At 34.6% G+C, this 12,753-nt stretch overlaps 1 protein-coding gene across 3 annotated transcripts in view; it reads right to left on the bottom strand.

Annotated features, from left to right (window-relative positions):
- Positions 1-1,755: 1,755 nt before the first annotated feature.
- The window catches only part of LOC106875801 (nucleolin), a 17,095-nt gene continuing 6,097 nt past the window's right edge, over positions 1,756-12,753 (bottom strand). For 2 of the 3 annotated variants that reach the window (XM_014924072.2, XM_014924073.2), the window contains exons 2-14: positions 11,641-11,730; positions 9,943-9,994; positions 8,810-9,043; positions 8,631-8,684; positions 8,193-8,264; positions 6,126-6,243; positions 5,899-6,035; positions 5,632-5,767; positions 5,227-5,369; positions 4,030-4,165; positions 3,769-3,905; positions 2,183-2,290; positions 1,756-2,046 (exon numbers count right to left, since the gene is read on the bottom strand). In XM_014924072.2, the coding sequence (XP_014779558.1) occupies positions 2,009-2,046; positions 2,183-2,290; positions 3,769-3,905; positions 4,030-4,165; positions 5,227-5,369; positions 5,632-5,767; positions 5,899-6,035; positions 6,126-6,243; positions 8,193-8,264; positions 8,631-8,684; positions 8,810-9,043; positions 9,943-9,994; positions 11,641-11,730 (1,455 nt within the window). In that variant the 3' untranslated portion in view covers positions 1,756-2,008. The remainder of the gene's footprint in view (positions 2,047-2,182; positions 2,291-3,768; positions 3,906-4,029; positions 4,166-5,226; positions 5,370-5,631; positions 5,768-5,898; positions 6,036-6,125; positions 6,244-8,192; positions 8,265-8,630; positions 8,685-8,809; positions 9,044-9,942; positions 9,995-11,640; positions 11,731-12,753) is intronic. The other variant, XM_052968203.1, reaches the window with a different exon arrangement.

Below are 12,753 nucleotides of genomic sequence, written 5' to 3'. Positions count from 1 at the left end.
AAAAGCACCCACTACACTCTCTGAGTGGTTGGCGTTAGGAAGGGCATCCAGCTGTAGAAACTCTGCCAAATCAGACTGGAGCCTGGTGTTGCCATCCGGTTTCACCAGTCCTCAGTCAAATCGTCCAACCCATGCTAGCATGGAAAGCGGACGTTAAACGATGATGATGATGATGATGAAATATATGCATCAAAAATATTAAAAAAAAAGAAGCTATTTGGTTAGTTAGTGAACAATGGAAACCAGAGGAGTGGCAACAAAAGAGGAATCCAGAGTATGATTCCACTTGAAACGATTGAGTGGTCAAGAAATTTGAAGTAGTGCTAAGTGTTGTTAATGGTAGAGTGCATATGTATTATTTTAGTGAATGTCTTTGTTTTTGAAGATTACTGTTAAGAGGACTACATGAATGGCAGCAGATAAGTCTAGGTATGATGTAGATAAAATTGAAAGCAATGAAAAAGGAATTTAGTGGTATGGTTGGTTTAGTTTCGCCTGGCAATTCACTTGTGATGAAATGTTCTTCTATAACTAGCACAACAGCAAAATTGAAAGAATTTAGTGCTATAGTTGGTTTAATTAGTGTGAAAATTTTAAGATTTCATTATACATGCAAACAAACATCCACATTTTTTAAACTGGTTTCAGTAATTGGACTATACTTACACTGAGCTAGCTATTGCTGAATTCTTATTTCAGTATGTTACCTATTTTATCACTCTCTATTTGTCAGACTGTTAAGTTATAGGACATAGTTACCCACATTGATTTTTTAAATGACAAACATATATATACAGATACACATATATGTACATAGCAAGCTTCTACACAATTTCCACCAACAAAATTTCATTTACAGAGCATTAGACAACTCAAGGTTACAGTTGGAGACCTATATCCAAAGTGCCAGGCAACTGAGCCAAATTTAGAAAAAAGGCATTACAAAAATGAATTCCTTAACCTCACAGCTTTGTCTAAATACATTATATACATATAAAGAATTGATGTATAAACATCAAGAAATAAATACACAGTAATTAAGAGCTCAATAGCATGTCATTAAACTCTGACAAATTATTACATTGCAGCAAATTCAAATGGGACCAACTTGCAGGTATATACATAATTGGTTAAAATTATCTTTAAGAGCAACGTTTTTAGCAATATGATAGATCACTAACCACTACACACATTTTTTTTCTCTGCTTGTTTCTTTCAGTGGAAGAGCGTAGGCTCAAAACGTTAAGACTTTTTCAATTCCCGAGCGTTATACTAATACATCTGTTTGTTTTCTACACCACCTGTCTTCATCTTTTGTGAATTCTCCCTATATATATATATATATATACGACAGGCGTCTTTCAGTTTCCGTCTACCAAATCCACTCACAAGGCTTTGGTTGGCTCGAGACTAAAGTAGAAGACACTTTCCCAAGGTGCCACACAGTGGGACTGAACCTGGAACCATGTAGTTGTTAAGCAAGCTACTTACCACACAGCCACTCCTGTGCCCTACATGATGATGAAACTCAACTCCTCTACGAAAGAAGTCACAATGGCATTTATCATTTACAAAGCAAGTATCAAATTGCTACTGTCAGTTAATTTCCACTCACAAGAAATAAAGTGGTTGCTGCTTGATATATCACAGTAAAGCAAAAACCACACTTCAACACATCCTTTCATTAGCTTTTGTGATTGCACAAAATACTCATTAACAACTCCAGGAAATTATTCAGATAAAAAACAAAATGCAAATATTTTGAATATTTTAATCAGATTAAATTTACATACAATATCAATGGTGAAAAAACTCATGATTATGTACAAATGAAATCACATATGTTCAAAACAGAATTTAAAATGACTTTATTGTTGTCATTAGATGTTTGTGATTGAATTCATAAAATAAGGTGAAATGACCATCTATCACTCAATAGCTACAAAAGCCACAGCTCTCACTTCCATGCTGCTAAATACAGCTTTCACTGCCATGTTGCTAAATACCATCAGTCGCTATCACTGAAGGTCTTTTTCTTCCCTGTTCCTTTAAAAAACAAACAAGCAAAAAAAAAAAATTGTTTAGAAAATATCAGAAGTAAATTAATATTCATTTATTTATCTCAAACTTCAAATACAAAACACAAGATCAAAAAAAAAAGAAAGAAAAAGGTCTTACATACCTCCAAAGCTACTTTGTCCTCCACCACCACCATAACGTTTGCCACCACCACCACCACCACGTCTGCCAAAACCACCACTGCCACCACCACGACGTCCACCACTATAACCTGCACAATCAAATTTCAAACTAAGAAAATCACATGTCTTAACTCCTGAAAACAATCTAATAACAATCTGTTTTATACAAGGTTTAACCTTTTTAATACAAATCCACTTAAAACTGCCCTTGGTTCTATGATAGAAATTTCTTGTTTTAAATTAAACTTTGCATCAAAATTTCATCTTAATTTATATTCCATACATTAACTTAATAATAATCTTTTCTCTTTTACTTGTTTCAGTCATTAGACAGTGGCCATGCTGGGCACCACTTTGAAGAATTTTAGTCAAATGAATTGACCCTAGGACTTCTTTTTTTTAAAACCTAGTACTTATTCTATTAATCTCTTATGCCAAACTGCTATGTTACAGGGTGTAAACACACCAACACTAGTTAACTGGTGGTGGGATACAAATGCACACACACGCACTCACATATATACGACAAGCTTCTTTCAATTTCTGTCTACAAAAATCCAGTCACAAGGCTTTGGTTGGCCTGAGGCTATAGTAGAAGATAATCGCCCAAGGTGACACACAGTGGAACTGAACCCAAGCTTGGAAGCAAACTTTTTACTATAAATCCACGCCTGACTAAGTTATGTTAATAAATTCATTATTTTCAAAAATAATTAAAACAAAGGTAGTGTGATTCAAGAGAAATATGGTAATAAAAGGACTTAAAGGTTAAAGTGTGATAAAAAAATAGGCTGTGTGGTAAGTAGCTTGCTTACCAACCACATGGTTCCAGGTTCAGTCCCATTGCGTGGCACCTTGGGCAAGTATCTTCTACATAGCCTCAGGCCGACCAAAGCCTTGTGAGTGGATTTGGTAGACGGAAACTGAAAGAAGCCCATCGTATGTATGTATGTATGTATATATATATATATATATATATATGTATGTGTGTTTGTGTTTGTCCCACCCCACCCACCCCATCGCTTGACAACCGATGCTGGTGTGTTTATGTCCCCAAAAAAGAGACCGGTTCGGCAAAAAGAGACCGATAAAATAAGTACTAGGCTTACAAAGAATAAGTCCTGGGGGTCGATTTGCTCGACTAAAGGCGGTGCTCCAGCATGGCCACAGTCAAATGACTGAAACAAGTAAAAGAGTAAAAGAGAACTAGCCACTAAATAAAATTATGACGGTCATGAACAGAATTTCTCATACAGACACCTCAAAACTGCTAGATGTTAACAAAAGTCAGCAAATATCTTTGTTGGTCCTGAAAAAAAGAACTGTCTATTGACACCTGCCTGTAGTGATGAGCTCAATGTCTATGTTTAGAGACACAAAGATATTAGAAGTTCAATTATCTGAATATAATTTTAACATGTTTACTGCATAAAAGCTGAAGAAAGAACACAATTAAACAAAATATACCAATATTTAAAACATTTCAGACCAACACCCTATACAATCAGATTGTATCAGATGTCACAATCTACTCTAACAAAATGAGGTAAATCAAAAGTTACTGTACCTCCACTTCTTCCATCACCTTCACCTCTGCTTCTAGCAAAGTAACATCGAACATTTCTGCCATCAATGTTAGTGTCATCATGTTTGTTTAAAGCATTTTTAGCTTTTGATGTAGATTCAAATTCCACAAAAGCAATTCTAAACAAAATAAATAAATGTCATTTTCAAGAGCAATCAACATAACTGATGTTAAAAAGGAAAATATACAAATGATCAGCCAGAAATTAAAAACATCCTAAGCAATGCAGTTATTTTTACATACCCTTTTGGCTTTCCAGTATCTGAAAATATTGGTATTCGTACATCAGTAGCATCTTTGAAACATGATCGCAAAGAATCCTCTGTTGAATCATAGGATAGATTTCTAACTAACAGCACACTGGATTCTTCAGGTTGATCTAAAATATAAAAAAATCAAGGGTGTGTGTGTAGTGGCTATGAGAGGCATCAGACGTAGTGTACAAGACAGAAGAATGTGCTGGTATGGATGAGAACAGCTGCATAAAGAAGTACTGATCCCTAACTGTGAAAGGAACCTGTGCAAGGAACCCAAGATGTGAAGCGAGGTGGTGAAATATGATCGTTGGTTGTTGAGCCTCTTAGAGATGACAAAAGTCTGAGACTTCTGGCAATTTGCCTGCTTGAGATTGTGGTTATCCATATATCCATGCATGTCTTTTTCAGCCATATCCCCCCACCCAACACACACAATACCTGACTCCTGTCAAACTGCCACCAGATTCCTCCCCTCTACTCTCCCTCATGCTGCAGGCTCCTCCACTCTCTCATGTGTCTCCCCATGCCCTCACATATCTTCCCTACCTCTTTCCCAACCACTTCAATTTCCCTCATTATAACTTACTACAGTCATGTCTTCCTCATCCCCAAACACATACCCTCACACTCACATGGAACATCCCTCTCTATCCCCTCTGCACAACTTATACCCCCTCCACTTTCCCCTGTGGATAGACTCCAATACATCCCCACACCATCTATTTCTTTCCCCCAACTCCCTTCTCCTACTAGGATAGCCAAATAATCCCTCTTAGTAAGATGACTATCTCTGTCCTCCTATCATACTCCAACCTCCTGTCTGGCATACAACTACTCCCCTTGATTCACTCCCTCTCTCAACCAAGATGCCTTTATCTTGCAAGTTACCCATGCTGGTAACATGTAAAAGGCACCCAGTACACTCTGTGAAGTGGTTGGCATTAGGAAAGACATCCAGCCATAGAAACCAACCCAAAACAGACAACTGGAGCCTGGTGGGGCTCTCTGGCTTACCAGCTCCAATTAAACTGTTGAACCCATGCCAGCTTGGAAAAAAGACATATGATGATGTTGATGATGATAGGATATTAATGCAAACACTAACTTGAGTTATTTTCGATCCGAATCTCTAACAAATACAAATACATAAAAAGAAAAAAAAAAAGAAAAAAGAAAAATTTACCATCTCTAAAGCCACCTCTTCTTTTTTTTGAAGAACCACTTGCGTAATCCAAGAACAATTTTTGGTCCCCACACGCAACCCCTTGTTTATTTTCAACAGCATCCTTTACTTCTTCAGCACTACTAAACTCAATGTAGGCAAACCTAGGTGTAAAAAAAAAAAAAAATAATAATAAGACAAAAACATACACAGTAGTTTTTACCAATATTATCAATAGTTTGAGTTAAGCCTTGCGCATGGGAACCCTCTCGTTTCTAAAATTTTTGACAAGCCCTTTCTTATATGAACTATTAAAAGTCTAGTTGCTTTTTACAATATTTCTGAAAACACCTTTATCTAATATGACAAAACAAGAACATCCAAACAAATGATTCTCTAATTGATATGCAGTTCAATAAAGCTTACCCTCTATGTGTATTTCCCCTGAATGGAAGTCTAACATTTTGTGCACCAGGGAATATCTCCGACAGATTGCTCCTGATACTATCTTCTGAATCATCAAAGGACAAATTCTTCACAAACAGGGATTTTGAATCGTCCTCTGCAGAAAGGGAAGAGAAAAAGAAAGTTCATCAACTTCAACTGAAATTTGCAGTGTTCGGTGAATCAACGCAACAGGACATCTTGTGCAAAAAAAAAAAAAAAAAAATTCAGGAAATCAAATCAACATACCCTTAGTCCTTTCTGGCTTTGATGCCCCTAAGGGTCTACCTTTTTCAAATGCCAATGTGGACCCTTTATATTCAAGATCTTTCGTTGCTAAAACTGTATCAAGATCATCAGGATTAGCTAAGTCAATGTGGGCAAACCTATAACAGAAAGCAATAAAAATGAATGAGGATAAAGTAGAGAAGAGGATACGAAATGTAAAATGGCTAATAAACTATTGTAATACACACATTCTGTCATTACGCTTGCGAACAGATGTAAATGCAATTCCCTTCTTCTTAAGAAATTTCTCAAGCTTCTCAATGGTCACTTCCTGGGGAACATTTCTGCACAGAACAGTAACAGGTTCTGAAAAGGAAGATTAAAAAATAAAGACTCAATATTAGCTTACTTTAATAACCAATGATATAGTCAGCAGTAAATAATGAACAATAACCAATGATATAGTCAGCAGTAAATAATGAACAATAACCAATATCAACTCATATTTTATTACAATTTCTATGAATAAAAAAAATTCAAAAAGAGCTTATATTAGGTATCACTCTAGAGCTCTGTAGAAAGGAGACAAGCACAGTTTGACTACGCAAAAACACGCTTTTTGCCTGATGTCAAAATACATTTTTTTCCTGTTGACAGTTTTATACCATTTGAAAGAAAGTTCTGGACGTGAACTTTCTTCTCGTATACTTTTCATCAAAATCTGACACTTCCATATCATGCCAGGTCCTCTCAATCACAATCATATTTCCACCCATTCAAAATGTTTGTCCCACTTTTTGTTTCTGACTGCTGAATGGTAGACCTTGTTCTAGTTCAATGTGTTTGAGCACTATAACTTGATTTATGTTGAAAATGATACACTCATGAAGGAGACTTTTTTTTTGCTTTATCTTAATGAAAAAATTGCTGGAGGTAGGTCAGATAATCATTATAAAATATAAAAATGAAAATTTTACTGTTAGAAAAGAACTTATTTTCTTCAAGACTTTTATGTCATAAGAAAGAAAAATTTCTCATGAATTCAATACAGCCATTGGTGAATCTGACTATGAAATGGTGCAAAAACACAAAGTCAATACAAAGGGGACTACCATGGCTGCCCATATAGGATTAATGCATACTGATGCTACTTGTCAAACACCAGTCTGACTAGCCATTCATATGTATATGTAAGAAAAAACAAATCTATTAAGAAAAAAATGCTAGGTGTAAAGGTGTGTGTGTTAAAGGAGATTACAAATTTCTTTTTTTTTTTGATTGCTTAAATCTCACAATGAACTAACTACCCTTGGTTAAAAAAACTCTTGCGTTCTTTCATATCATCAATCAATAAAATGTGTTTATGGAGAGAAAAACTATTGAAAAACATCAATATATGTCAGAGTGACAAAGAAACGAGGAAGGTACCAGGTGGCTGTGGGATGTGTTAGAAGCAACAGCTAATTCTCCCTTAAATCACGTTTTTTTGTTTGAAAATATTTTCAAAAACATTTTTTTTTTCTACTGAAAAGGCACCTTCCATCCTTTTCAAGTTCATAGTGCAAAAAAAAAAAAAAATCAAAATCCAGGTAATGAAGGGTAGGGGGAAGAAAAAAATCACAAACTTTCCAAAATTTTTTTTCATAAAAAGCTTCCCCACATCATTTCCAAGGCTGTGGTAAAATATATAAAAAATCGGAAAAATCCCTGTCAAAATGGAGACAATCTGATTTGTATGGGATCCTGATATGAAACTCAACTGTCTGTAGCCAATTTTAATAGGCCATTAAAATTTTATTGGAATGGTATCATGTCCTAAAATTCAAATCCCCATGGCTTGTACTTTTGGATTTAGTTAGGTCCAAAAACACTGTGAAATCGACTGTTTGTTACATGCAACAAAATAGACTTTACATAAATATTTTTAAAATTGCACCCCCAAAAAGTAGGCAACTTCTATCCCACGAACACTTTTAATCTGTGTAATTTGAAGATGATTATCACCTCAGTTTCAAAGACATGACCTCACAAATATGGCTAATTATTAATTTAAACCTAATTAAGCAAGGTTTTGACTAATTTGCTGACCATTCAAATTGTCGTATTTCATAAAATATTCATCTAAATTTCACAAATGAGGTATCAAAATGTTTCTTTTTGGATTCTCTCCAAGAATAAGTATAATAGAAGTTGGATTAAAATTTTTCAAAAACTCATAGTGATACTTATTTATATACAAAATAGTCAATACATACATATTCACTAGTTGGTTTGAACATGTATGCATTAAACTTTCAAAATTCAAATTTCCTTACCATCAACTTTAGCTTTTTTGGCATTTTTACCATCAGCCATTTCCTTTTTACGCTTCTTGGCCTCTTTTGACCCTGTTGTAGACAAAAATTGAAAAGATCTTACCAGTATATCTAACATCATTAAGATTCTATTTGTAACTAGTTAATAAATAGAAACAACAGTCTATGTAGCAGTTATGAAACATTATTAAATATTCATAAATAGAGAAATTAAACCATAAATAAAGGAAACTTCATATAAGAATCATATGCAATGATTTACAGCTAAATATATGAAATGAAATCAAGTGATCTAAAAATGTAATAAGAAACCAAGATAATGTATCAAACATTCTGAATGTTATACCAGTTATTTAGCAAAGAAAAACTGAATAGATTAAAAATACTAGAAGAAACCACAGATTAGCAGAATATTAAAAACAAATTGAAAATATTCACCATCTTTCTGTTTAGCATTTGATTTTCCAATGGCCTTTGATTTAGGAGTATCATCTAAATTTTAAAGCAAAGATGTTATGTTTTAGTTTAATAAAAGAAAAACACTTGCTAGTGAAATTATTTTCCAAGACAGATCTTAATTTGTTATCAATTATTAATTGACTAAAAAGGCTGTATACCTTCACTAGTTTCTTCTTCACTAAAATCCTCTTCATCAGAGTCACTAGATTCAGCAGCTGCTACAGGTTTTTTCACCTTTCCCTTTTCTTCTTCTTCATCATCATCTTCATCTTCATCATCTTCTTCATCTTCCTCCTCCTCCTCTTCATCACTGTCACTTTCTTCATCCTCACTGCTTTCTTCTTCTTCTTCTTCTTCCTCCTCACTGTCACTAGATTCTGCCTTCTTCTTAGCTACATGCAAAACAAAAGTAAGTTGTTATCGAAAGAATAAAGCAGTATAATCTATTCAAGGCAGAAAAATTCAAGTTTCTTCTATGTGTACATCAAATCCAATATAGAGTAAAATATTCCGCCTTGGACTCCTTATATCACTCACAAATCACAAGACTATAAACGACTGTAAGCAGAACACATTTCACAAATAAAAAAATCAGCAAATCCAGATTATTTGAAAAACCTATGGGAAAACCCCAATAAAATCTCGAATTTCACCCCTATAGACACTCCTTGCTGAAAGCAGGCAAGTGTTAGCAACAGGATGTGCATTCAGCTGTAGAATGTCTGCATTGAATTTCATCTACCTCAGGCAAGGATAGAAAAGTGGGTGTTAACCCTTTAACATTCAAATTATTGTCAAATCTAATGTTTGTTTTATTCACATTATTTCGAATTAATCCTGCTTCAAGAACCCAATGATATGATTGTTTATTTTTAGAATGACATTGTAAGACAGGAATGAAAGGCCAGATTTGGCTGGTTTGAACATAAAATGGGTAGAATATTTGAGGCAAATGTGGCCAGTTTAAATTCTAAAAGACTAAAACTTTTGATATACACATATTCATTCAAGCCATGTCAATGAAACTCCAACTGTGACAGATACTCACTAATCCTTTGTTACATTTATTACTCTAACCCATTCTCACCTAAATTCTCTTGCTAACTTTTCCCATTTAATAATCCAGTCAAATGTAACAGAGAAACAACTCATCTTTCCACTCGTTTTCATTTCACTTCTACCCTCAGTCACTCTCAATCCTTTGACAGCTTTTCACTTTCACACTACTTCCTTAGAGTAACAACAAATAAAAAATCATTATTATATTTGGATAATACTCGTCAAGCCTTACCAAGTGTTTCTTTGCTTTTTGTCAGCTTCTTAGTTTTCATAACAGGAGCTTCCTAAAAATAAGCAATATTTTTTTTCTTAAGCATATTTGAAAATTTTTTATTTGAAGCATCACTACTGTAAACTGCAAATTCACAAGGTAAAATTTCATATTTTCTACAACTGCTTTTGACATGCAACTTGCAGCTGCAGGTTAAACATAAGTAAAATAAAACATTTCCAAAGCAGATATTCTTTTTTCACTTATTCTTTTTTATTTGTTTCAGTCATTTGACTGCGGCCAAGCTGGATTATTGCCTTTAGTTGAACAAATCAAACCCAGAACTTATTTTTTTGTAAGGCTAGTACTTATTCTATTGGTCTCTTTTGCCAAACTGCTAAGTCACAGGAATGTAAGCATCACCTTCGAATATTGGGCTTCACAGAGGCAATGACGAAAGACAGAGACCTCTGGAGATATGCTGTGACTGAGAAGACCTGGCAAATAAAGTGAGTTCACAGCTGTAACCCACACCAGTGTTGCATAACCAGCTCACTCAAAAGTACCTTGGATCGTAGAGTGACATGCTATGCATGAGGAGACCTACTGAGTCAAGTACATCAACATCAAAATCAAATCAAGTGAAAATTGTAGTTGTGACCCCTTTGCCGGTAGCATGTAAAAAGCACCATCCGAACGTGGCCAATGCCTGCGCCACTTTGACTGGCTTCTGTGCCAGTGGCACGTAAAAAGCACATCCGATCATGATCGATGCCAGCTCCTCTGGTCTCTGTGCTGGTGGCACGTAAAAAGCACCCACTACACTCTTGGAGTGGTTGGCGTTAGGAAGGGCATCAAGCTGTAGAAACACTGCCAGATCAGATTGGTGCCTGGTGCAGCCTCCTGGCTTCCCAGACCCTAGTCAAACCGTCCAACCCATGCCAGCATGGAAAATGGACGTTAAATGATGATGATGATGAATGCACAGAAGACAAAATAAATACATTAGAGTATTGAAGAGACTGCAAGGCAATTTGCTGCCTCAACTCATTGAATACATCTCTGTATATGAGTCTGTAAGATATATATGCATATTTGTGTTTGTGTGTGTGTGTATTAAGAGTCAGATGAATAAGGCACTTAAAGGTAAAGCACCAGGTTAGGTCTGAATTAAAATGCATGCACAACTATTATAGACAAATACCAACATTCGTACAGAAGTACTGGCAGAAGGATATTCAGGTTATGTATACAGTTAATTGAACTCAACTGAGTATATCGTCAGCCCTTGGGCTAATTCAGAAATGCACATTTTATATATATATATAAAACAATAATGGTTTCAAATTTTGGCACAAAGATAGCAATTTCAGAGGAGGAGTTAAGTCAATTACATCAACCCTAATGTTCATGCGGTATTTATTTTATGAACCCTGAAAGGATGAAAGGTAAAGTCAATTTCAGAAGAATTTGAACTCAGAATGTAAAGACAGATGAAATACTGCTAAACATTTTGCCTGGAGTACTAACGATTCTGCTACCTCACCACCATAATAATCTTTTCTACTATATATACACACTATCCAAAAAATTTTCTTACATGTTCCAAACTCAAAGATCATCAATTTTACAGGTACCATGCTACTTTATTCATAATTGAGGTCTGCTAGACTTTTGATACAAATAAAGCAAAATGAAAAGAGTAATAAAATAACTTACCACTTCCATTTCTTCTGATTCTGAGGAGGAATCCTCTGAAGATTCTTCAGGTTCTACAGGTTTGACAGGTTTTACTGACTTTTTTGGAGTCTAGTACAAATAATAAAAATACTAATTGAAACAACTATCAACACAAACAGGTATTTTTCTGTACAAAATTTCATCTTTTCTGCTGGTTCTTAATTTTATATTAACACATCAAGACTCTTTGGTTCACTTTCAGAGAAGTTGTCTAATAATAGGTTTATTATTATTATTATTATTATTAAACTTTTTCAAACTTTTCGCTAAAAAGAATTGTCTTCCAAGTTAGTGATGTTTGATTTCTTATGAAAACAAACATGTTTTGCTCTTAAACTTTACAATGCCATAAAATCAGAGGGGGTTTATGATTTATTACTTTAAAAAGAATGCAAAGAAGTGTATCTTTCATATAATATTAACATAAATGACACCATAATCTGCACAAAGCTCAGACTGGGAGGACCTTACTGTATACATGAAATTCATCAGCATTGGAAACAAAAATTCTCAGTATACAAGAATAAATGATCATTGATACAGTTAAATTATAAGAAACATGTGCAAAAATATAAATACATTCAAATCATAAATTACAAATTATTGACGGGGCAAACAATGGTTCACAATTTGAAAACAGTTGCATCAAAATTCTGTTAGATGCTTGAATTTTGTGAACTATTTTGAAAATGAAACAAACATTTTATAGCAATGGCATAACTACAGATGTGTACCCCGCTGACTTTGTTGCCTCATAACTTCCAGAAAACTAGATACTTTCTAATGAAATTTTTAACGAATACTGCTTAGATGCTGCGGATTCAGAGTATATAGAGATTTATGGAAAAAGAATTTTCCGAGAGGGTGGGGAGAGGAGTTTCGGAAAAATTCACACAATCTGACTTTTTTCCCTCACAACATTCAGGAAAATGGATATCTTTTAGTAAAATTTTATACAAATACCTTTGAAACGGCATAGATTGAAACTATAAAGAAATTTGTGGGGGAAATTTTTTATGGGAGGGGGAAGAGTTTCGGATCAGGAAGACTAAATAAGTTGGAACTACTTCAGGTACTTTTTGGTTATCTCAC

This window comes from Octopus bimaculoides, chromosome 5, assembly GCF_001194135.2.
Source record: "Octopus bimaculoides isolate UCB-OBI-ISO-001 chromosome 5, ASM119413v2, whole genome shotgun sequence".
Classification (NCBI taxonomy): domain Eukaryota; kingdom Metazoa; phylum Mollusca; class Cephalopoda; order Octopoda; family Octopodidae; genus Octopus; species Octopus bimaculoides.
This window is presented reverse-complemented; position numbering and strand designations above follow the sequence as displayed.